The following is a 26,385-nucleotide window of genomic DNA, read 5'->3' as shown; positions in this document are numbered from 1 at the left end:
CAAGCAGTAAAGAAAATAACACGATATTGAAAACCAATGGATTAAAGTTTGCAACATGAATCGCACTCATGACCCTAGACTCTATGCAGTAGATACTGACTGACATGAACCTATAATCAGCTCCAAGTTGCATGGATTCTTTTATCTTGAAAACCTTCTACAAACTGTGTCAATGACTCCAAGGACCGAATCCAATGACCACCTTGAAGATTTGATCTCCACAATAACACACTAGCAATAGGCTCTTGTGGCTTCAACCTTGATCAGCAAATAACAACAGAGTCTTGAGATTGATCTTCAATTCTCACTGGTTTTGGTGAAATTGAGGTTTTGATTTTCTTCTTCTTAGATGCAGAGCAACTCGGCAATACCTCAATTGTAGTTATGCTATAACATGTTTAGACATCGTGTTCAGTATTACACGGTGCAAACCCATGAGGTTTCACTTGGAATCATATTCTTTGCTTGGGAGGTAAAGCAATTTGTTCCAAGTGCCAAGAGCTTTCTGGAATGCCATATCTCCCAATTCCAGGCACTCTAAAAGCAGGAATGCGATGAGAGAAACCAAGCATCGCTGATTGGGAAACTGTATGCGTCAGATCAAACCCATCAAACTGTTTCCAGTGGAAGAAAGTCAGGCAACCCTTCACCTCCTCCAGCCTAGCAATTGTTATCTCTTCCCTTTCGCGTAAGTCCGATAGAATTTGGACAACCTGGCATTGGCAATTTTCATAATCAGAACGCTTCCATTTACTATTCCAATTCTTGTACAAAGCCCAAATCTCACCTTTTACTGGGTAAATTCTGTAGAATTGCTCATCAATATTGCTTTTAACACTGTAAACTAAATAGGAAAACTGGGGACATTTCAAGGTTGACACTAGTTCCACTAACCTTAAATTTCCCACAAACTATAGGTATGTTTTCTTTCTTCCAGTCAATCTCATGGTCAAGAATAGGTAGAGGTTCTAGGAAAGTCACCCATACTTGGCTCTCAGAAATTATATCATCTATTCTGGTGTATTGCCGTGGCAAAAAATCTTTTCCACTGTATACAGCCCATACCTGACTTGTGGCAAAATCATTTGATGACCAACTGGGTTTCAAAAGTTTGTCTTCTGGAGATGACTTCAAGGAAGGAAGTCCTCTCAATGGAATAGATCTAGAAAAACTACTAGCATTCCCATTCTTTGGTGCCTTTTGGGAGTCAATCTCCAGACACATAATATCAGGCAGGGCAAATTGATCAAGCTCAAACATCCCATCAACAACTTTATCGATTTCTCCACCCTTAAACCTATATGCCGGGACATTATGAGAGAATATATACAGATTATCCGGGGAGATATGGAAAGTGACAGGACTCCCTCCAATTTTTTGTCTCTCAAAGATGCTTCTAAAACATCTACTTGCACCAAACATGCACCATCTGCACCTAAATATTTTGAAAAATCTGTGACAATTTCAACTAACTCAAATTTACATCCTTTTACAAAACTAAGATCATGGGCCCATTCATGAAGGTTCCAATCCTTATACAGTGCCCAAATCTCACCTCTTTTGGGGTAAATATCAAATTGTTCATCTGTGACACCATGAATCCATGAGCATTTGTGGGATGAGACCGTTGGCCAGTTTTCCCCATCATTCATCTCTGGATTCAAATCAAATGACCCACAAGCAATAGGTAAGCCAGCATCACACCATTGTCTCTCACCATCACTAATAGGGATTGGCCTTAACCATGTAACAAGAACTGATCGTGCTGAGTTGCAAGCAACTTGAGCATACCTAAAATTATGAGGGAGATTTGCTCTATATTGAGCACCCCAGATCTGACCTACCTTATAATGCTCAGGTTTTCTATCATTCTCAAAGGCATGGTAGTCCAGACAAGGCCTTTTCTGTGCCAAAGATTTTCAAGAACAAGATAAATTCTCCTCCAAACTGATTGGCTTTGATGTTGGCATATTTATCCAGCCTATAGAAAAATCTGTGTCTGCTCTAATGTTGCCTCTAGAATTCAAATCCTCAGAAAACTTATTGGATGGTTGCTGACAAATAATTTTATCACATTGCCACTTAACATCAAGAGAATTTTGGAGTTTGAATCCCAAAGTTCCAACGTCTTCTGAAAATATCGTAGTTGTTCTACAACTTCCACCCAAACTTTGGCTTGAAAAACCCCTCTCACACATAGAAGAGTTGTTAGCAGTACTTATTGTTTGCTTACTTGCTATATTTTGACAGGATAATGCTCTTATATTAAAAGATTTATAATCCTCCCTACATGCATTCCTTTTCAAATCATACGCAGAACGTTTCTCTCAGTTAGATAGCATGGAGAATGCATCCTCCACAAGTTTCAGAGCCAATTCAGTGCCAGGAAACTTTGTCTTGATAGGTTGTAACAATGTGTGGAGACTTTGATAACAAGACTTAACAGCATGAAATGTAGATGAAGGCGTAAGCTGAAGAATCCAGTAGTAATCAATTCCATAACCAGGAAACTTGATATTGGACGCAGATAGAATGTCACAGACAGCCAACATTGCACCAATGTTATCAATTGCTGGAAAAAGCTTTTGTGCCATGAGTAAGTTATCCCTGGCACCAGTATAGTCATTACTAAGAATTTTTTGTTCAGCATCTCGCTGTTCTAGAATAGCCTTCTTCTTATTTTGATTAATGTCTGGCATCCTCTATATCTCATCAAATTCAGTATTCAACTCCAAATGATCCCAATTTTAGTGATTCCAAATGAGCGGAGTATCAAAACTGCAATCAAAGTGATAGACGGGATTGGCATCAACAATGAGGAAAATGTGTAACTTAAATTGTGGAAAATTGTCACTCACAAGAATTGGAAGAGGCTCTTAAGGAAATATTTACCAACATAAAGCAAACAAATTTAAACATCATTGTTTTTGGGCAGCCTATGGGAAACATCATCATTGTTTCCATGTGTATGATAAGAATCATCTTTGCAAAACCTCTATATCATGACTGATAATTTTTAAAATGATTACTCAAATCTTAATTTGGGTCTAGCAATACAGTTACGTGCCTGTGGAGAAACCCTAACAGAGGCATTACCAAAAAAAAAAAAAATGAATTATTGCAAGCTTACAAAACCATACAAAAAATTTCAACCCCACCAGACTGTAAGAAATTCAACGCAAAATTTAAAATTTAAAACCACCCAAAATTGCCTATCAGAAACCCCACAATAAAAGGCTTTCTAGTAAGACCAACTTCAACACAAAGGTCCTTAAACTGAAATGAAATGCAATGAAAAAGGACCCAAAAATTTACCACCATTCTTCCACCAACCAAAAGGGAACACAAGAAATAAAATAAAAATCGGTCAAAGGTATTCCCAAGTCAGAATTCTGGAAAACACCAAGTATCCATTCTTAGCACAAAGAAACCACTTGATTTTAGTGAATCTTTCTTCTTCAATTATGCAGTCAGTGCATCAAGCTGTTTACAAGGGCCAACTTAATCCTCTTCACAAGGGATCCCTAATCCTTCCTAAAACATAACCTAGAATCCGATCTTCATTATCTAAATGGATGATGATATCATTTCTTTTCTTTTTTTTTTGATAGGTAATAAGTGTGGTTATATTGAACAAAAATAATAAAATCATTTAGTTCATGATGATGAACACAAAGGAACAATGAAAGCAAAAGTACAAAAATCAAAAGGCTAGTCTAAGAGAAACAAGGAACTCTATATTGGATGAACAATCTGAGGAACCCTAACACCTAGACGAATAAAAAAGAGTGCGCTGGCACAAAGCTTATAGATTATCCAATGAATTTTTGGTATCAATTCTTATATATATTGTTTTCCATTCTAATACTTCATCTGAGAACAATTACCCTAAACTGAAACACAATGAAAAAGAACCAAGAAATTTTTCCCATGATAAAAGACCAATTTCTTCTTTTTTTCTGATTAGTATGATGAAAGACTGCTGTTACTTGTTAAAAAAAAATGATAAAAGACCAAGGTTATGATGAATGCGGAATAACACAGTACCCAGCTGGCAGGATGGAGTTGATTTGGTTGTGTACTATGGAAATACCGCAGTACTATCCAGTGGCAAACCAAGAGACGCCATGTCCTGGAAAGTAATGGTAATTGAGTCACTATGACTCTAAGAAATCGAATTTTCTTTGAGGGCAGGATGTCGCCAGCACAACAGACTGTCAAGGAAAGGTACAACACTAAGCTCAATCGCAACAAGAATAGGCTCAATATCATGCACTAGACCATAATTCACTTCCCAAAGTTGCTGCCATCAGGTAACTTCAATTCAAGTTTTTGTATAGTGATCAGTATCTAGAGATTAATCTGAATGCTCTAAGCTGATTTGAGAAGCATTTAGCCAAAACCATTAATTTGTACCTACATTGTCCATGTTAAACTGCACAAGAGTAACCATGATTTGTAAGGAATTAGCAGATTTGACTTTTTGAGGCCACTAAAGCAGTAATTGTATAAACACTGGTTCAGAAATTGGTTTAGCTAGGCATTTTCACAAACATTTTATATGAAACAATATCATAAGCTAATTTTTTAGATCAGTCTCACAATTCAAAGTCTCTATTTCCATACCCATAACAACAATCCATAACCCATTCAAGCAAAAACTATCATACCCACAAAAAACAACACATGTATGTAGGTACTGTGTTTGCATCACCCCATAACTTCCAACTTCCAGAATTAATCCACCAATACTAACAGTAACAAAAAGGTTGATATGGGCAACAAACAAATGATCCTAGGTTGTAGAAACACCATTTACCAGTAACTAAAATGAAAAGAAAAAAAAAATGTAACTTTTTTGAAGTGTAACAATCTAGTACACATTTTCATTCATGACAGCATATATAGTTCCATCACATACTTTATGATACATAATAGTCACAGAGTCAGCTAACATGATAAATATCTTGTCCCACTAGTAACTCACATTTTCCTTCTACTTCACCATCATTCTCCCACCAACCAAAAGGGAACACAAGAAATAATTAAAATAAAGAACAAAGACCTTAACTGAAACACAATGAAAAAGAACCCAGAAATTTTTTTTTCAAAGATAAAAAACCAATGTCTGTTGCAATTCAAAATAGAAATAAAAGAAGAGAACCTAACCTTTCCTCTTCTTCCTTTTATCTTTCAACTCTCAAGGTAAGGTTACAGTGAGTGTTGAAGTAAACAGTTCCCAGTTGGCAGAATAGAGCTGCATAGCCTTCAGTTTTGAACAATGGAAATGGTATTGTTGTACACTTGTATTGTACTGTACCCAGTGGCAGTGGCAGTGGTTAACCATAACAAAAAGCAACCATGCTTTCTTTGTGGGGTAGGAGGATATGGTTCGGCCCAACTGACTATTCAAGCCCATACACCTCAAGAATTGGCCCATTTTGTTCACTAGGAAAAACAAAATAAACCCAGCTTCGGATTTTCCCTGGGTAGCTTTGGTTCTTAACTTCTCATGTGGATTGTGAAAATTTTGGAGATATTTCTGCAAAACCTTCTCTTTTTTTTTTTTTTTTTTTTTTTTTTTTTTTTTTTTTTTTTCTCTCTCTCTTGTTTTAAGGAAAAGTTAATTCCAGGTTTCTCTATAAAGCTACAAAGTTTGCCAGTCGTTTGGAATTTTCTAAATTAATTATTTTTTATTTTTTTGAGGAAACTAAATTAATGAATTGATAGCAGCGCCATTGCCAACTAGATTTAATTATAAAAATTCATAACACTTTATTTCCTCTTTTTTAATTCCTTAACAATTATTAGGTTATTAAAAGGGTGTAACAATTTCAAAGCAATTTTTTTTTTTTTTTTTTTTTGAGAAAACAATTTCAAGGCATTTTATAACTCCAATTCGGCTTGGTTCGGACTGAGTGGGTTAGTGGGCGAATACTTGTGTAAATATATATATATATATATACACACACATGCACACAATTTTCCCAAATGGGCATTCCATTACAGTGTATCTGTTCAAGTATTCATGCCTCTTAAACTCATTTGACTTCCACAAAGTTGTGATCTGGGTTGCATATGTGATGGTGGAGCTTGGAAACCTGACAAGTTTCATCTGGGATTTGGTTGTAATAGAAATTAAGAATTATTCATAGGTTGAATGCATAAGCAAAGCCTTGAAACACATCTCTTTGGCATTCATGTTGTCCTGACATTTGTGTTGGTTTAGAATTCATAGCTCTATACATCACAGGGAAATCTGCCCACCTAGAATAACCTTTTTCAAAATAAAAATACGTACCACATTCTTTAATGAGTGACACTGTTTCTAGTTTAATCCTTTATCAACAGAGACTACACTGAACTGAACACAAGAGGTAGAGAATGCACACATGTTTAGAAATCATGTTCAATATTATATGGTGCAACACCATGAGGTTTCTCTTGGAATCATATTCTTCGTTTGGGAGGTAAAGCATTTGGTTCCAAGTGCCAAGAGCTTTCTGGAATGTCATATTTCCCAATTCCAGGAACTCTAAAAGCAAGAATTCGGTGAGAGAAACCAAGCATCTTTGATTGGGAAACTGGATGAGTGACATCAAACCCATCAATTTGTAGCCTATAGAAGAAAGTCAGGCAACCCTTCACCTCCTCCAGCCTGGCAATTGTTATCTCATCCCTTCCGTGTAAGTCTGACAGAATTTCGACAACCTGACATTGGTAATTTTCATAATCAGAACGCTTCCATTTGCTATTCCAGTTCTTGTACATGGCCCAAATCTCACCTTTTAGCGGGTAAATTTCGTAGATTGGCTCAACAGTACTTTTTTGGCAGTTAACATTATAGGAGAACTGTGACATTTCAAGGTTGACACTAGCTCCACTAACCTTAAATTTCCCACAAACTATGGGTAGGTTTTCTTTCTTCCAGTCAATCTCATGGTCAAGAATGGGTAGAGGTTCTAGGAAAGTCACACATACTTGGCTCTCAGAAATTATATCATCTATTCTGGTGTACTGCCGTGGCAAAAAATCTTTTCCACTGTTCACAGCCCATACCTGACCTGTGGCAAAATCATTTAATGACCAACTAGGCTTCAAAAGTTTGTCTTGTGGAGATGATTTTGGGGAAGGAAGTCCTCCCAATGGAATAGAGCTAGGAAAACTACTAGCATTCCCATTCTTTGGTGCCTTTTGGGAGTCAATAATCTCCTGAAACATACTATCAGGCAAGGCCAACTGATCAAGCTCAAACATCCCATCAACAACTTTATCAATTTCTCCACCCTTAAACCTATATGCCGGGATATTATGAGAGAATATATATAGATTATCCGGGGAGATATGGAAAGTGACAGGACTCCCTCCAATTTTTTGTCTCTCAAAGATGCTTCTGAAACCATCTACTTTCACCAAACATGCACCATCTGCACCTAAATATTATGAAAAATCTGAGAGAATTTCAACTAACTCAAATTTACATCCTTTTAAAAAACTAAGATCATGGGCCCATTCATGAAGCTTCCAATCCTTATACAGTGCCCAAATCTCACCTCTTTTGGGGTAAATATCAAATTGTTCATCCGTGATGCCACGAATCCATGAGCATTTGTAGGATGAGACCACTGGCCAGCTCTCTCCATCATTCATCTCTGGATTCAAATCAAATGACCCACAAGCAACAGGTAAGCCAGCATCACACCATCTTCTCTCACCAACACTAATAGGGATTGGCTTTAACCATGTAACAAGAACTGATCGTGCTAATTTGCAAGCAACTCAAGCATACCGAAAACTATGATGGAGATTTGCTCTATATTGAGCACCCCAGATCTGACCTACCTTGAAATGCTCAGGTTTTCTGTCATTCTCAAAGGTATAGTAGTCCTGACAAGGCCTTTTCTGTGCCAAAGGTTTTGAAAAACAAGAAAAATTCTCCTCCAAACTGATGGGCTGTGATGTTGACAAATTTATATCGTCTATAGACAAATCTGTGTCCCCTCTAATGTTCCCTCTAGAATTCAAATCCTCAGAAACCTTACTGGATGATTGTTGACAAATAATTCTATCATGTTGCTGCTCAACATCAAGAGAATTTTGAAGTTTGAATCCCAAAGTTCCAATGTCTTCTGAAAATATCATAGTTTTTCTACAGCTGCCACCCAAACTTTGGCTTGAAAAACCACTCTGACACACAGAAGAGTTTTCAGCATTGCTCATTGCTTCCGTACTTGCAATATTTTGACAGGATAATTCTCTTTTATTAAAAGATTGATTATCCCCCCAAAAAGCTTTTCTTGTCAAATCATATGCAGAACGTTTCTCATGGTCAGATAGAATGGAGAATGCATCTGCTACAAGTTTCAGAGCCAATTCAGTGCCAGGAAATGTTTTCTTGATAGGTTGCAGCAATGTGAGGAGCCATTGGCAATGAGATTTAACAGCATCCATTGTAGAATAAGGTGTAAGCTGAAGAACCCAGTAGTAATCAATTCCATAACCAGGAACCGTCATATTGGAAGCAGATAGCATGTCACAGACAGTCATCATTGAGCTAATGTTATCAATTGCTGGAAAAAGCCGTTGTGCCTTGAGTAAGTTAAACCTGGCACCAGTATAGTCTTTACTACTAATAATTTTTTGTTCAGCATCTCGCTGTTCTAGAAGAGCCTTCACTCTATTTTCGTTCATGTCTGGCATCCTCTAAATATCGTCAAATTCAGTAACCAACTCCAAATGATCCCAAATTTAGTGACTCCAAATCAGCCAAGTATTGAAACTGCAATCAAAGCGATAGATGAAATTGACATCAACAATGAGGAAAATGTATAACGTACAATGTGGAAAATTATCACTAGCAAGAGTTGGAAGAGGTTCTTAAGGCAATATTTACCAACAAAAACATCATTGTTCATGGGCAGCCTAAGGGAAACATCATCATTGTTTCCATGTGTACAATAAGAATCATCTTTGTAAAACCTCTATCATGACAGATAATTATAAAATGATTACAATAAGAATCACCCTAACAGAGACATTACCAAAACAAATGCATTATTGCAAACTTTTAAAAGCTACAAAAATATTCCACCCCACTGGGCTGTAAGAAATTTAACACAAAATTTAAAATAAAACCACCTAAAGTCGCCTCTCAGCAAACCCACAACAAAGGCTTCCTGTGTGTGTGTATATATATATATCCACTGCCCATATTTGTATCATTCAGTTAACCTCAACTCATGTTTTCGTATGGTGATCAGTACCCAGAGATTAAAACCAAAAGCTGAATGCTCTAAGTTGATATGAGAAGCATTCAGTCAAAACCATTAATTTCTAGCTACTTTTTCCATGCTAAACTATACAAGAGTAACTATGTTTTATGAGGAAATTAGCAAAATAAAATTTCAATTATGGATTAGCAGATTTGACCTATGAGGCCACTGAAACAGAAAACTGAATAAACACTGGTTCATAATACAATACTTGTTTTAGATAGGCATTTTCACGAACATTGTATGTGAAACAATATCATAAACTAATTTTATAGATCAGTCCCATCAAAAAAATATATATTATTGATCGGTCACACAATTCAAAGTCTCTATTTACATACCCATAACAACAATCCTCAACCCATTCAAGCAAAATACCAGAACAACAACAACAACAAAAAATGACCCCCAAAAAAAAATATAACTTTCTAAAGATATAATAATCAAGTACACATTTTCATTCATGAAATAGCATATATAGCTCCATCACATACTTTATGATACATCATAATCACAGAATGAGCTAAGTTAACATGATATATATCATGTCCCACCAGTTTCTCACATTTTTCCTTCTACTTTACCACCATTCTCCCACCAACCAAAAGGGAACACAAGAAATAAATAAATAAAATAAGCAAGAACAAAAACCTTAACTGAAACACAATGAAAAAGAACCCAGAAAGTTTTTTCCAAGACAAAAGACCAATGTCTGTTGCAATTCAAAATAAATAGAAATAAAAGAAGAGAACCTAACCTTTCCTCTTCTTTATCTTTCAACTCTCAAGGTTACAGTGAGTGTTGAAGTACACAACTCCCAGTTGGCAGAATGGAGCTGCTTTTAGCCTTTACCATGGAAATGCTGTGTTGTAGTTTGTATCCAATGCAGTGGCAGTGGCAGTAGCTAACCAAGGGGCCACGTTATGAACTATCCAAGCCCAACTATCCAAGCCCATTTACCTCAGGACTTGGCCCATTTTGTTCACTAGGAAAAAACAAAATAAGCCCAGCTTTGGATTCTCCTTTGGTTCACCATCTCTTTTTATCTTCTTTTTTTTTTTTTTTTTTTTTGGGTAAATAATGATATTTTTATTAACAAAGCCAGAGTTCATAGATGTATTGACATATATACTAGGCTAGAGTAGGATTTTTATCTCATATATAAATAAAAAAATAAGGTAACATGCCCGTTAGCATCTACGAAAGCCTAAGAAAAGATAGAGTTGATGGATTAAGGTCCTCAATAAGAAATTATGATCTAACCCATTAAAGGATACGAGGCCAAAGGAAAATGATACAACAATAAACTTGCAAAGAAGAGCTCCGATATCAATTACAATTTACAACCAAATGAAAATCCAAGCCACGGTGTAAGTCTAAAATGTTAATAGAGTCAATAACAACTTTGGCATCCCCTTATCCCCTTCAAAGTGGGCAGTCTTGCAGCCTTGGGGAATAGCAATTCACATTCTTGTTCTTATGGTTTTCTTTCTTTCTTGTGACTATCTCTAGGGCCACATGTCATTGTCATTTTATCAAAGTGGCACAATATCATGTGTAATTTATGAGAGAGTTTTGTTAGAAATATTACAAATTTAAACATTTAAAACTTACAAATGTGTCCCCAATTACAAAAAATAAATAAATAAAAAGAGTAATTTCAATATTCATTAATTACATTTTCTTTTTAGTAAGATTTGAAGTAGCCTTGGCATTTTTCAATTCTTAAATATAAGTATAAGATATGAAAATGGATCTTTTAAATATTCAAAGTTGTATAAATTGGCACTTTATTTAAAAATTTTAAATAACATGATACTTTGTATCTTGTACACAATTTGATTTTTATAAAATGAAAAGTTTTCAAATAATATGAATCCCCCAAAAATAAGTGAGAACCTTCAATAATTTAGGAGTCACACTTTTTTCGCTCAGGAGATTCTAAATGGATGGAATTGCTTTAATCAAGTTAACGTTAGGGACCAAAATCTAATTTTTAAATAAAAATGGGCAAAAATCATAATTACCATAAACTTTAAGGATGTAACTTGTAGTTTAATTTTGAATTTAATTGAGAAAATTTAAGGTACAATAATTGTAACTAAGTTTTGTTCAAAGAAAGAGCGTGTGACTGATATAGTCTTTGTTATAGGTTTATTGAGGGTGTGTGTGTATATGGGTCAAGTTGGAAAATTTTTTCAACCCTACCTAACCTTGTCAAATTGAAAATTTCTCAGCCCAACCCATTACACATGTAGTAATCAACCAAACCAAACCTACATGGGTCAATGGGTTGTTTCATCGGGTTGATGAATTTGATGCATACCCTAACTTAGGTGGTAATAAACGATAAAATATTACCAAATAATTAAGATATAATTCTTAAAGAATTCTCTGGAGTCTTATAACTTGAATTTTTTTCTAAATAACAATAAATATTAAAAAAATTAGTTAATTGTCACGTTTCAAAACAATATTAAAAACTAGCATCTCGAGTGTCTAAAACTCGAGTTCCAAGATAAAAATCGAGTTTTTAAGTCTCAATTTGTATGTGGATTAGTTTAAAGTGGAAAAAAATTAAGCTGAAAATCGAGTTTTAAAGACTCGATTTCCATAAATTGAATAAAAACGCCGCTATAGGTCTATAAAACGTCACTATAGGGATTAAAAACGCCACTATAGGACTCCATAAATCTGTACTTAAGAAAAAAATTCCAGAAAAACGCCGCTATAGGGATTTAAAACGTCACTGAAAGTTTAAAAACGCCACTATAGGTGAAATTTTTTTCGCATGAAACTCGAGTCTTAAAGACTCGAGATCTATGGATCTCGAGTTTTAGAGATGCTACTTTGGGATTTTTTAGAAAATAACTACAAAACCCAAACAATATCATTAGTTAGGAAACATTTCAAACTAATTTGCTTTGTAACAATTCGAGTTCAGTGGACTCGATTTCTGCTTCAGCCAAATCAGCCTCCTAGGCCAGAAATCGAGTGCAATGGACTCGGTTTCTAAGCAAAGAAATCGAGTCTACTGGACTCGATTTTTGTTCATGGAAACCGAGCCCAATGGACTCGATTTAGTAACCCAGAGACGGTGAGAACCCAGCAACCCAGAGAGTTCAAAACGAAGAAGAAAGAAGCAACGATGAAAGAAGCAACGCCTGGGTTTTGTCAGATCGGATGTGTCTCGCCGCCGCGACGATGCAAAAACCCAGCAACCCAGCGCCGATCTGACCAAACCCAGGCGGCGAAAGCTTCAGGCGAGGCAAAACGCAGAGATCGGACGTGTCTCGTAACCGCAACGATGCAAAAATCCAGCAACCCAGGCGCCGATATGACCAAACCTAGGCGGCGAAAGCTTCAGGCGATGCGTAGATTTTTATGGAGAGTGGAGAGTGGGACGGCATTTGATTTGTTCATGGGTTTTGGGGCTTGGAAGTGGAGAGTGGGACGGCATTTGGAGAAAAAAAGGAAAGGAAGAACAGAAAAGGAAAGGAAGAACAGAGGAAAAAAATCCGTGTAAGTTAACTGAAATCGAGTGCTTTGAGCTCGATTTCCATAAACGTTAAGCGAGTCCTGTGAGGTCGATTTCCATTAAGGTAAAGCGACTCCTTTGAGCTCGATTTCTGACCACTAAACCACAAATCGAGTCCTCTGAACTCGAATTGTTAAAAAGCAAATTAGTTTGAAATGTTTCCTAACTAATGATATTGTTTGGGATTTGTAGTTATTTTCTAAAAAATCCCTACTACTTTCCTGTTTCAAACGTTACCTAACTAACTATATACAATTCTTTTGCATTGCTGTTTTGCACATTAGCTCCTTATAACTCTAGTGGGTACTACTTAGTTTTTTCAACATGAACATCTAGAGTTCAAGCCTCATCTAAAGTTCAAGTCTTTTAACTTTCTTTAATTTTCAGAGAAGGGCTTTCAGAGGGGTATGACGTGGACGTTGCTTTTGCAAGTTCCTTTGAAAATTTTGGAGGAGGGCATTATGATCCTCTTTTTGTTGCTGTGGGAGGTATGTCCCTTGTGTTAGGTGGAGGGAAGTGAAAGTGATTGAGTTAGGTAGGAATGGATGAAAGCAGAGCTTGTGATTAGAGAGTTCCATGATTTTGAAACGCACCCGAATCGAATTAAGAGAGCTCTTTCTTCTCAATCTCCTAGGAAGTCGACTCCATGGGCGATGACCTAAACCATGGGCGATTACACTCGCTATAGGTACCATTGCATTTGAATTTCTCAATTCGTATTTAGGTTTTTTTGGCAATATTTTCTTAGTTGTTTAATTAGCTTTCACACATCGAGCAATAAATCTTTTCATTTACTCTCTGTCTCTGTGATTTTGATCTACAGGAGGTATTGTACTGCTCGGTTGAGGAGGTTGCACAAGTCACTCAAGTTCACTCATGGCCGTGGTAAATATACCAGAAAATCCATCACTGAATCAACTGTCACTGAAGTTAGGTCTGTCTTGCCTTATCATATGAAATTTCACAAGCTTCAAATGCTTATCTTTTCCATTTGTTGTTGTTATTGTAATCCAAATCACACATAAATTGAAGTTTTAGAGCTGTATTACAAAAACTTAAGTGGGATTGTATGTAAATTAATGGGGTCGGATAAAGGTGATTACTTTCTTTTCTAATTTCAAACAGTTAATTGTGTCTTTAAAATCAATGTAGTAGAAAGAGGCGTTTGCTTGCATTGTTAGTATGAAAAAAACAGTGTTTATTTAGGATCAGCTGCTGTAAATTAATAAAGCTTCCGACTTTAACAGTTTACGTTACTTGGATTTGAAATAGGTTTCTTCATCTCGTGCTTTACACGGCAGAAAGAGCTTGGAGCCATGCCATGGAGAAAAGGCAGCTTCCGGATGGTCCAAATTCACGTCAGCGTATCTATTTGATTGGTAGGCTGAGGAAAGCAGTTAAATGGGCTACACTATTTGCTCAGTTATGCGCAATCAAGGGAGATTCCAGAACGTCGTTAGAAGCTGAGGTGTGTCTATATATATCATTTCACCATCAAGTTTTCACAGGATTTTGAAATTTCATGCTTATAGGAGTATGAATGATCTGTGGGTCATGTATAAAACTGCAGACTGTTTCATCTGTGCATCACTTTTTACCATTAATACATTGAATCATTTGGATAGTGAATGTTTTGATACTTCTGTTTTGATTACTCTATTTTGAGAACTATCTTTTAGTTAATCAAATATTACATAACTTCTTCCATTTTCATTTTGCTAAGTTTCAATTTCCAATATGTAGGCTTATGCCTCCTATATGAAAGGGAACTTGTTGTTTGAACAAGATCAGAACTGGGACACAGCATTAATGAGTTTCAAAAGTGCCAGGTGCATGCTTGTCTTCTTAAATATACTGATGTTTACTCTTGATACTTTGCTGAGCGTCTAGACATCACAAAATGCTTAATCATGCATGAAAAAAAGTTTCAAATGGTCAATATTTTTGTATTCTTAATCATACATTATGTTAATTTTGTTTTAATTTTACTTATTAATTTGAGAAGACTTTGGGGGACATCCTGTTTTGGCTGATATAACTTCCAAGCTTGGATCTTTGCCCCCAAATCATCACAGATAACTAGCAATCATATAACCCAAAATACCCAAACCAAATCAAGGTGAAATACCCAAACAAATTAATCCAAAATCAGGAAGAAAAAGAAAAAAAAATTCTTACACAAGATCTATCATCTCAATACTAAAATACCTAAATCAAATCTAACCTAAAATTAATAATCAAATCATATATATATATATATATATATATATAAACAGCTTCTCCCACAAAAATTCTCACCGGTGGTAGTAGCGGACAATTTGACGTTGACAGATGGTGTACGACGGCTGCAGCAGTGGTGGCGGAGGCGGTGGTGGCAGTGACATAGAGCTTGCCAAGTCTCTCTCTTGTTTAGCCTCTTTTGTTCTCTGTTTCTTTTTCTTTTGGTTTTCTTTTTCATTTTATACACTACCTATTCTATTGGTAACAAGTTTACCTAATAATTTAAATAAATGGTCAGGATTGAAAATTTTAAAATATACTGCTAAGATTTGGGTGGGTACAGTACCTTCTTAAAAAAGAGATGGGTATTGTACAATGGCCTAAACTTAGACACGTGGCGAAAAACTGAACTCTAATTTAAAATCTAATTGAATTTGAAATCTTCCATTTTTATCATTAATAATTTACTTAGCACAAAATTAAAAATTAAATAAACATGGTGAAGTGAAGTGGGTGTTTCATTGTTTCTTTAACTAACAATAATAGATAGATATGAGAACACCTAAGAAAAAAAAAAAGAAAAGACTGAACATTTTTTGGGTTTCTGGGTTTCTTGCTGCAACTGAACAAGGTAAATTTTCGTTCTCTTTAATTTCCATCCTGCAGTTTTACTGTTTGATTGATATATTGCTTTTATGTATATTGATTCTTATTATCATCTTAGTTGGAATCTATTTCTATAATTGAAACCTGGGTTATCTTGTGTAAACTTTTTTTTTTTATTTTTATTTTTTTTTATTTTTATGGGATTATCTTGTGTAAACTGATCAAGTTCTTTTAGCTTAGCTTACTTGGTTTTAATTAATTTGAAAGATAGTAGGGACTAGGGAAAGTAACTTACTATTATTATTGATTTAAATAGAGCAAAATACAGAAATATGAACTTAATTACATCTGAAGCCCAAGGGATTTTTTTCCCTGAAAACTGACCAAATTCGGTATGTGAACAAAAGCCATCCACTAACAAAAACCAAATACTTATATATAATAGAAAGAAAAGGATGATGTAGACCTGGGATAAAAATCAAGATTTTTGCAAGACTATTGTGCCTAATACAAAAGGAATAACAAAGGTTTCAATTCATCCATACCACTAATGACTTCACTTCTGATATACCCTCGGCTATCTGCTTAGTAAGCTACCGTGTTGGCTCCATCAAGTAAAACAAGACTCTCCATGAAAGTAGCTGCATATGAATGCTGTTGGATATCAGGATCCTTCTTCTCATGTAAAGTTTCAGTGTCAACTAATACAAACTTAAAATCCGGCTCCTCTACTTGATCATTGATGTAGCAAACCAGAAGTGAACCATTCTCAGTAAAGGCACTGCAATGAGATACTCTTTCAAATGGTACAACGCGAAGTTTATTCCAAGACGTGACCACACCATACTCCTTCATAACCCATATGGAGTATTGAGAAACCCACTCGACATCTCTCTCTCTCTCTCTCAAGCCTGCCAAAACTCTGTTTTGTATCCACAACTCCTCGTGATCATTTGCTATTGTAAGAATGATGTTATAGGAGATGCAGAAAAAAAATAGTTGATTACCTGCAAAAAAAAGCAAAAGGGCACAAAATCAATTTAAAACACTCGGAAAAAATGTTGCGAGAAGAAAAAGAAACGCTTGCTCTTTAAACTCAGGCAATGAACAAGAAAACTAAAACCCAAAAATTTTACAGATAAAAATCCATTACAAATTTTTTTAAATTTTTTTTTATTGTTTCCTCACACAGAAAAACTATACTAGGATCAAACGCATTTCAACTAAGAGAGAGAGAGATATTATACCAAAATCGGCATCACCGTCGGGAATCACCTCCGGGCGTCGCTGCCGTTCCTCACCGTCATTCACCGATGTCTCTGTTAGGGGATAGTGAAGGCTTAAGGAGCTTAGTGATTCACTAAATCATTCGTGCTAGATGTTAGGGTTTTTGATACTTATCAGTTTTTTTTTTTTATTGGCTGACATGACTGTACATGTGGCATAAAAATAATATTTTATTTTGGTCATTAAGTATATCAATATCTCTCATCATCACATCAGGATAAAGATTATTTTCAGGGAAAGGGGAAAAAAATTATATTAGAACAGTTGATGAAGCTCAGTTTGAATATCTAGACGCTCTTGCACCCATGTAGCTATCATACTCTGTAATATTCTGAAATGTCTGTTTATCGTGAAGATAGTGATAGACCTTGGTTTGAGGAATATTTTAACTCATCAGAGGTGGGTAGCATATATCTTGAAGTAAGGTCTCTCAGTGCTTCAACAATCTCTTTAATGATTCTCACATCAACTACACTCAATAAGTTTAGTCTCGCCAGATTTATTGAACTGCAACCTGCCTTATAATTACTTTGCTGTATTTTGGTTCATTTTTCCATGCATTTAACTGCAGTAATTCTTGCAAGATTCATCTGATCATGGAAGCTTGTATGAATTCGTTTATTGTTGCTTTGTGGTGTCCATAATGTAATATTATGACTCTTTAACTCTTTTTGGTTGATTAATTCATCCATCATGCCTTTTCATAAAATTAATTTGACTTTGTTCTAAGCTTCTTCCTTGGTCTTTTTTAAGCACTCAAAACCTCAGTTTTCTGGTGAGAAGTGATCCTTTGTTTGTTAAATTTAATAAAGGTCGTGAGTTCATGATGCATAATGCTCTCTTTTCTAGATGTTTCACAAAGGTTTCTGTTATCTCAAAAAAGAAAAAATAAGTTGTTTCACAAGGTGAGCTTAATAATTCAAGTAGCTTATTCCTAGAAGGGAAGGGAACAAATCACCTATTGTAATGTTATTAGAGACCTGGTTTTTAAAGTAAAGACATTATCCTTCTTGCTTATGGGAAATTAGTATCTCTTATGATCTGGTTGACCTTAAGACTGGTTCTGATTCTATCTGATGGTATAATAATTATCATTTTTCTTGTTGTGCAAGAATTGAAGCATGACCTAACCCCACCCCACCTTATTGCAACTTTTTGATTGGTCTCACCCCTCCTTATTGCAGCTTGAGTGAGGCTATGGCTATTTTGACTTTGTGTGATAAACAGTTTTTGGTATTAGTCTTTATTAAATAATTATCTGCTTTATCCTGTTATAGTTAAAGTTGGAAGTGCTGAGAATTTTCCGCTTCATCCTTTGGAAGCTTCTGTCTATTGTACTGATGTCTTTCAATGTCTTGGTTTCAGGCTGTCATGGCAGAGGCAAGGTCTCAACAAGCAGCGTCCATGACAGAGTTTCATTGGCTTGGTTATAGGTTTCCAATATCTGATGCGAAAACTCGGGTTGCCATTTTGAAAGGTCGGTGAAAAGCTATTTTTGATAATGATTCAGAATTGCACCATTACTTTGGGTTCAACAAAATGTTATACAGCTGTAATGACCATCTCTCTTGGTGTCATCAAACATGCAGTGTGAATCTGGATTTTTCCTGATTTAGTTTTTTTTTTTTATAGGTAATCAGAAATTTATTAATAAAGAGAAAAAAGAAAAGAAAAGAGTAGATTATGACTAGTTGTTTATACTTACTCTCTTAGTCTCTCTCTAGCAATTGATAATTTAGTTGATAATCTTCAACCGGATAGTCTATATATATATATAAGGAAGAGAGTAGCTGAATTCCGTGCTCAAATGGATGGTCTACCAAAAAACCGCAGTACCATTGTTTCACTAAATGTAGTATGCCAAAAATGTTGCTATTAGGCTTATGGGTCAGTTTATTAGATTTATTAACAGACCTGCAAAACTTGCAGTCAAATTGTTGTCAATTTTAAAATTATAATGTATGGGATTGTTTAGAAGTTATTTCATTTGGAGAGATTTTATTGAGGAAACTCTGGTGTAGGAATTTATCATGTCTTTAAGTAGATTTGGACAAGGTTTGGTTTGGTTTTGTTATGGTATCAAGTCTTCGGCATGTTACATGCTAATAGGTTTTTTAAAGAGTTTGGTATTGCATGTTTTTATGTGGGGCACTATATTAGGAGAAGGTATGGTCAGGGTGTTTGGTAGGCTTCTATTAGTTAAGCTTTTGGGACAAATGGTAGTTTAACAACTTCAGTTACAAAAATTAGCCTATAACAGGTTCTGATGAAAACAATGATTAGAGTGCCAATAAAAATGCAACCTTAAAGAATTCAGCTTGCTGTTTTTGAGTATTTGTAATTCATGTTGATACTGAATCTGCAAAACTTGCAGTTGCTGATCCCAACTGAGACTACCCTTTCTTGTTTTCTTGTTATTAACGTATTGTTGCAGCTTGTCCTCCGTCTTGCTTCTCTCCCTTGAGTTAAACCACACTAAAAGTCTTCTGATGGTTTCCAGCCACAATTGGATATTTGGCAATGATTATATTTTATGCAACTATCCCGTTTGTGGAAAATATACCTTTTTCTCTTGCTTAACTAGTGCACTTGTAACTTCTCTGAAATTTATTCAAGTATGGTTGTGTCTGCTGGTTTTTTTCTCCCTTTCTTGGTTTACTTTTATAGTCCAAAAAGTCTCAAGTTTTGTTTTATGTGACAAACTTGTTCAGCTCAAGAATTGGAGAAAGATTTACATGGTCCAGCCGCAGATTCGCTGCCAGCAGAGAAAAGACTGGCCATCTTTGACAAAATTTTTACTGCATATCATGAAGCTAGGAGCTGCATTCGTAGTGACTTGGTATGGAAAGTTACTTCATAATGTCATTGTTTTATTTCTATTAGAAGTAAGGTCCACTTAACCCCTAGTGATAACATGGTTGGGAACCATGACTCATGATAAGGTTGATCATTTAAATATTTCATTCCCCCTCCACTTGGGGCCAAAATTCACTTCTCAAAAAGGGAGGAAAAACGGACTTCATTAGATTATTCATTAAAAAAAATGACTCTTTAAAAAAAAATTGTAAGAAATCTTTCTCACAGTTCAATCCTATACTGTATCTTTTAGACTGCTTTCCTGATATACTGTATATTCTAGGTCAGTGCAGGGAATGCCGAAAATCTGAAAGATGACTTAAATGGTCTTGACAAAGCCGTTAGTGCTGTTATAGGACAAAGAACCATTGAGCGCAACCAGTTGTTAGTTACAGTTGCAAAGAATAAACTTACCAGGCGACGTGATGACAAAAATGAGAAAGTTACCAAGCCTGAAGAGCTTGTTCGCCTATTTGATCTTTTATTACAGGTTAACTATCTTTATTTAATTGCTTGTTACTTGGCTTTCTTCTAATAAAATGTACTACTGAAGTTGCAAGATGCTAGCCTCAAATTTTATTAGAAAACTTTGTGAATGATTTTGTTATATTTTGCAGAATACATCTGATCTTTCAGATTTAGTCAGTTCTGGAAGAGATAGAAAACCTGAAGAGTTGGCATTTTCTGAAGAGTGTGCACTTAAAAGTTTGTCCTTTCGAGCAGAAAGGTTTGGCTTCTGAGTTTTTTATTTTACTGGTTTTAGGAAATGCTTTTTATTTAGTTTATTGCTCCTCCTGCAAGTATTTTAAGGATTACACCCCTATGTCTTTTTAAATGTTGAAATTGATCTTCACCTGCATCACAATTCTTCATTTTTTTTCTTAAGACATCCATGTCTTTCTTTTTTAGTACCTTTTGGAAAATTATAGTTTATGGATGTTTGAAATCTTGGCTTTAACAGGTTCCTTGTTCTACTATAACCTTTTCTTTCCTGTCATTCTTATTAGCATCACCGTTTCAACTATGCTGGTCTTATGGACTTGTTTCTTAACCTCTCAACATTCTGTATGATATTAAAACCATTATTCATTTGCATTTCTATTTTCTTTGATTAGTAAGTTTCAAATGAACTTGATTGGTCTTAAACCCATGATCTCATCCTCCACCTTGCTCTTACAAGGGAAGGAGGTGTCATTTTAGTTAGAGCTCATTGGAAATATTTCTTTCCAAAATGATAAGGCTCTGTCGGGTTCACAAATATATTTTTGCTAGTTCAATAATTGGGGTGTGGGGATTTGAATCCTAGATGTCTCAATTGGAAATACCAAGAGGTGCCAATCAATTGAGCGACAAGGTTCTTGGCCTTGTTCCCAAAAACATAACTGAGATTACACTTGTTCTAGTTGATTTTTAGAATGGGTTTTTGTTGTTCCCGGCTCAAATTTAATTTATAGGCCTCTCAACATTTTGGCAGGCGCTTCTACTTGGCAAAATCTTACAGCTTGGCTGGAAAGAGTGCAGAAGCATTATTCTGCCATGCTCGGTCTCTTGCAGAGGACGCCCTACAGAAATTCCGAACTTTGAATGAGAATGATCAGGTTTGTGTATATTTTTGGGTTTTCTTTCTTTTTATTCTTCTTCTTCTTCTTCATTTTTTTTTTTTTTTTTTTTTTTTTTTTTTTTTTTTTTTTTTTTTGGTGCATCAATTGAATGAAATTGCTTCATAACTGTTAAATTCAATGTTGTTATCCACATTTATATAACTTACTATCACTCTTTAGTCTTTTCCACTGATGTTTTTGGGATGGCTTGCCCATTTGTCTTCTTTCTGCCTTTGCTCTCCATATAACCAAAAATGATATATATATATATATAAATTATCCCAAAACTTCCAATTCTAATTGACTCCTTATCTTACTAAATAACTACTATTCTAAGATCAGTAATTCTTGATGTTTTTTTTCTTATATATGATAAGTACTTCTAGCATGATAAATTGGTATATTGATGTTCTTTTTTCGTTCTATTTTTTGCATTTGGATTTGTTCACCGATAATTCATATGCAAAGCAAAAATATTTGGTTTTGAAAGCCTTCATTTATTTTCTTTGTATAAGCAGATAATCAAAGAGTTGAAGATGTTGTGTGATGAGTTCTGATCTAACAGTTGTATAGAGCATTCAACAGGGATCATGGAGGAGGTGAAGGCTTCAGAGAATCTCTCAAAAAGAGTCGCTAATTTGTCATTAACAGGAGCGGACAAGAAGGTACTTTTAATTCTTCTCAGAACATGAACCAAACATTATTTTTGATTCTAGCTTGTATTCATTCATACTTGAGTCATTCTGACCAATAGTTAGCCGTTGACATTCTGTATAATGGCTATGTAACGTTTGCCTGGATCTCTCTTTTCCTTATTGTTATTTTTCAAAGAAGCATATGGGTTTGTGCGTTTATAAGAAATGTCACCATGTGCATGCATGTATATTCTAACATAGGTGTGACATTTTGATTTGAATTTGTTTCAGTTGGAGAAATTCCTTCTTGAGAAACTCGATAGCTACGAGTCTGCAGTCGGTGATTCAAATTTCTAGGGTGTTTCGCTCATTGAAGTTTTCCCTCCTGCGTTTCAAGCAATCCCTCGGAATCCTATTGTTCTAGACCTTGCCTATAATTTTATTGAGTTCCCATCTCTTGAAAGTAGGATGAAGAAAGAGAAGAAGGGCTTCCTAAGGCTATGGTGACGAATTTTCTTGCATGTCAAATTTGAGGAATTCTTGTAACTGTATTTAGAGCCTTTGCTTGCGTTCAGATTTTGTTCTTTTTTTTTATTTTCTTTTCTTAATTTTGGAACGTTGTGCAGTGAAAATTTTTGGGCTAATAACTTTTTTAAATTAACTGAGAAAAACAGTGACTGACTTTATTAGTTTGGTTGCTGCGAGAGAAAGATAATAAAGTTTGAAAATACTATGAACCATCAACAATGTATTGGCCAACCATTTCTTGAAATGGGTTCATTTGACTGTTCCAATTTGCCGGCCATAATTTGAGCATTAGCATTGGGATTTGTAAAATCCCTAAATTGCTATTTTAGAACTCGAAAACACTAAAACCCATCTTTACTTGGGTGTCCAAACAAAAAATATTTTACAACTTTGCTACAGTGATTTGTTACGTATAAGAATTATTGTTCATTTATGCTAAACTTAAATACCTATGTGTAGTTCATCACTCTCTCTCTCTCTCTCTCTCTCTCTCAAAACCCACCTAGCCAAGAACCTCCATGGCCAGGATCCAAGGCTCAGCCACCACCTCCACCACAACGTTGGATCTTCTCTATTTGGCAATCTCACCACCAAGAATAATAACAATCTGAATTACTAGTCCATCACATGTGAACCATAGCTGTTTTATTGACATAAATTAGTTGAAACCCTTGGAAACTTATTAAAATTAATTTGTTTTCTTAGCTTTATTCAATAATGAGTAGCATTAATGGAATGAAAAATATAAAACTATTTGAATTGATTTTGAAAAGAGAAGGAAATTTTTGGATTGAGATTAATGATTCTATTTTCTTGACTAAAAAATGCAGATTGGAAACAATATGCTTTATGGCTCGATCCTCGTACTTAGCTGTGTTTGAACGAACGATTTCATCAGGCTTATCAAGCTTAATTTCTTGAATACAGAAATGTTATTTAGAATTTGAATAACTTCTCAAGTTCAAGCAAGCATCCAATGGCTTAAAAACAAAATTTGAGTTGGGCCTATTCCATTTTAAAGATTTTTTATTTTTAAAAATTGATACACATAATGAATGATGATGACCAATGAAAGTTCGGTCTAAAATACGTTGCACTTTCAGTCAAGTTTATCCACACAATAAATAAATGTGTTAAGTTAAAAAATTCAAAGTTGATGTGTATCCAAATGACCAAATTCAAAGTTGCTGCACAAGACTTAAAATGTTTTACCTATAAATGACGACCATGCCTTGGTAGAGCATTTATGTTCGACTAAAAAACAACTTTAGCAAAACAGTATAGTCAATATCATATGTTCTGTCTCTACCTGGTAGTTGGGATAGTAAGTCACACTTGGGAAAACTAGACCACTTTTCCCTTGTATAAATAAGGGGGGTCCCAATGGGATGAGGGGCTAGCATTTCTCTCCAAAACATTGTGGGAACATAAAAAGTTTTCCATTCTAGACTTTTCACACTTAAAGAACATGACTTTTCAACTAATAGAGATTTTAGTACCTACAACAATTTCACAACATCAAGAACAAATCCTAGTGGCACCCTAAATACCCAAAAGATACACTCAACTTATGGTGTGCTAGCAGTGTGTAGTCTTGCAGCTACTTGCAAGAGTCTGTGTACCACCAGAGTAAGGGTGTTGATGGTCCTCTCCCCCCTGAGAGGAGTTTTTGCTTATCCAATCTAGCGGGTAGACTGAGGTAGGGATAGAATGGCAGAGGAGCTTGAAAGATTGTGGAGTAAATTGTCTTTTACTGAGGAAGAGGATGAGGGAATCGAGATTGATACCAACTGAACCAGGGTGGCAAGAGAGATAGGGGAGAACTGTGTTTTAATGAAGATTCTAACTCATAAAAGTATAAGCATTGATGCACTGAGAAAAAATATGAGAATGCTCTGGAAACCAAACAGGGGTGTCCAAATTTCTGAGGCTGATGAGGATCTTTTCTTGGTGGAATTCGAGGATGGTAGGGATAAGAAAAAAGTCTTAGACATGTGCCCATGGAGTTATGAAAAGCAGTTGATTTTACTTCAAGAGTTTGATGGGAAACTTACCCCAAAGGATGTGGAAATCAGGTGGGCACCCTTTTGGATCCAATCTTCAACCTTCCCCTAAACTGCAGAACGAAGGAGATGGGACTAGCAATCGGAGCCAAGCTGGGTGAGGTGTTGGAGATAGATGTGCAAAAGTCTGGGGTCCATTAGGGGACGTGTTTGAGGGTGAAGGTGCATCTTGATGTGACCAAGAGATTAGTCAGAGGTAAAAAGATCACTGTGGAAGGAGGGGATAGTAGATGGGTCAACTTCAAGTATGAGAGGTTGCCTAACTTTTGCTATCGGTGTGGACTGCTGAACCACGCTCTAAAAGAATGCTTAGAAACCGGTGAAAACAACAAGAGCACAAAGGAGGAGGTGCTACAGTACGGCGCATGGATGAGAGGCGATATCACTAGGAGATATGCGCAAGATCAAAAAAGATCGGGCATGGGGAGAGGAACGGGTATAGGTGCCAATCGGTGGGGAACGGAACTAAATCGAAAAGGGGGACGGTGAACTTTAGTGCGAACGAACTTTCAGTGAAGGTGGGTGGGACTCAAGGCCCGAGACAACCAAGCGTGGAGAATCGTCCGTCGAATCAGTGGGGCACCGGTGCTGAATCAGAGAGGAGGACAGTGAACCCCAATGCAAAAGAAATCTCAGTGGTGTTAGGAGGGGCTCACGGTCTGAGATAGTCAAGCATGGAGACTTTTCTGCTACATAGTAGAAAGTTATGCCTGGGGAAGATGTGACGAGGCTAGTGGGTTTACACGCAAATGGGATGGGCAACAGGATGGCTGAAAAGAAAGAGTTGAAGGTGCTGGATTTAGGAGTAGATGCCTCGTTGCAAGACAAAACCTAGACAACTGAGACATAGAGCATGACGTGGGATGAAAGCATTGACCAAAGGGAAAAAGTGGTGAGGGAAGAAAAGCTGGCATAGATTCAGGAAAAAGGAGTGGGAGAGAGTATGGACAAAATAGATATAGGAAGAAACAATGGGCCTATTGGCCCCATGGGCCTGGAAACCGAACTTGGCCCTTTGGCCATGGTTTATGATGAAAATAATGGATGGACTAAGGAAAAATTGGGCCCAAATAGTGGGCATTGGAAACGTTTGGCTCAAGAAATTAAAAAAGAGTCCAAAGTGGAGAATAAGGGGCCCAAAAATGTGAAAAGGGAGGGCCAAACTCCTTTAAGTGAATTAGACCCAAACGTGGTTGATACAAAATGCAGGAAGGAGGGCAGAAGTAACGGCAAAAAAATTAGACGTAGTTCTGAGGAAGATAACTTGATGGTTGGCGGAGAGGCAGGGGCTGCAAGGCAGCACCGTCGAGCCTCATGATGATCCTAGCTTGGAACTATCGAGGCATGGGGTCGGCCTTGGCAATTTGAACTCTCACCGATGAGGTGAGTTCAAAAGACCCATTACTGGTCTTCTTATCAGAAATGAAAACATGGGAAAGCAAGATGAAGGGTATCAGAAACAAGTTGGAGTATATGCAAGGCATTATGGTTCCTAGTGATGGAAAAGGCGGAGGACTAGCTATGATGTGGAAGGAGGCTCTGATATTAGACTTAGAAGCTGCTCAAACTCCCACATAGATGTGGAAGTCCATTCAAGTGCGGCATCAACTCCATGGAAAGCTACGGGTTTCTATGGGCACCCTGATACAGGTAAACGTTTTATTTCGTGGCAACTGCTGGAATTTCTTAAAAATCAATATACCATGCCATGGATAGTGTTCGGTGATTTTAATGAAATTACACAGTCAGATGAGAAAACAGGGTGGTTGGACAGAGATG

At 36.1% G+C, this 26,385-nt stretch overlaps 3 protein-coding genes and 1 pseudogene across 3 annotated transcripts in view; 1 reads left to right on the top strand and 3 right to left on the bottom strand.

Moving 5' to 3' along the window:
- Positions 1-24: 24 nt before the first annotated feature.
- On the bottom strand, positions 25-7,650 carry LOC126704374 (uncharacterized). Its single transcript, XM_050403357.1, has 3 exons — positions 7,554-7,650; positions 6,889-7,433; positions 25-713 (listed from the first exon to the last, which is right to left on the bottom strand). The coding sequence occupies exons 1-3, from the start codon at positions 7,648-7,650 to the stop codon at positions 453-455; spliced, it is 903 nt and encodes a 300-aa protein (XP_050259314.1). The 3' UTR covers positions 25-452.
- LOC126702217 (uncharacterized) overlaps positions 820-26,385 on the bottom strand; it is a 101,803-nt gene continuing 76,237 nt past the window's right edge. Inside the window, exon 2 of the mRNA XM_050400873.1 lies at positions 820-894. The gene's annotated coding sequence lies outside the window, so the exon portion shown is untranslated. The remainder of the gene's footprint in view (positions 895-26,385) is intronic.
- On the bottom strand, positions 7,780-8,775 carry LOC126704373 (uncharacterized). The gene has a single exon (XM_050403356.1). It carries the CDS (start codon positions 8,698-8,700, stop codon positions 7,780-7,782), a length of 921 nt encoding a protein of 306 aa, XP_050259313.1. The 5' UTR covers positions 8,701-8,775.
- LOC126704372 (uncharacterized) lies at positions 13,167-22,606 on the top strand (annotated as a pseudogene).

This window comes from Quercus robur, chromosome 10 (assembly GCF_932294415.1).
Source record: "Quercus robur chromosome 10, dhQueRobu3.1, whole genome shotgun sequence".
In the NCBI taxonomy this organism is placed as follows: domain Eukaryota; kingdom Viridiplantae; phylum Streptophyta; class Magnoliopsida; order Fagales; family Fagaceae; genus Quercus; species Quercus robur.
Note: the sequence above shows the minus strand (reverse complement) of the source record. Positions and strands in the feature narration are given on the sequence as shown.

What these genes read in the sequence shown, in the direction of transcription:
- LOC126704374 (XM_050403357.1), bottom strand. Translation starts at nt 7,650, where the DNA reads ATGAATGATGGAGAGAGCTGGCCAGTGGTCTCATCCTACAAATGCTCA. An exon ending in TGATATTTACCCCAAAAGAG is followed by an intron (nt 7,434 to 7,553) that starts GTGAGATTTGGG and finishes CATAATATTTAG; the next exon opens with GTGCAGATGGTGCATGTTTG. An exon ending in TAGTTTGTGGGAAATTTAAG is followed by an intron (nt 714 to 6,888) that starts GTTAGTGGAGCT and finishes TGCCAATGCCAG; the next exon opens with GTTGTCCAAATTCTATCGGA.
- LOC126704373 (XM_050403356.1), bottom strand. Translation starts at nt 8,700, where the DNA reads ATGCCAGACATGAACGAAAATAGAGTGAAGGCTCTTCTAGAACAGCGA.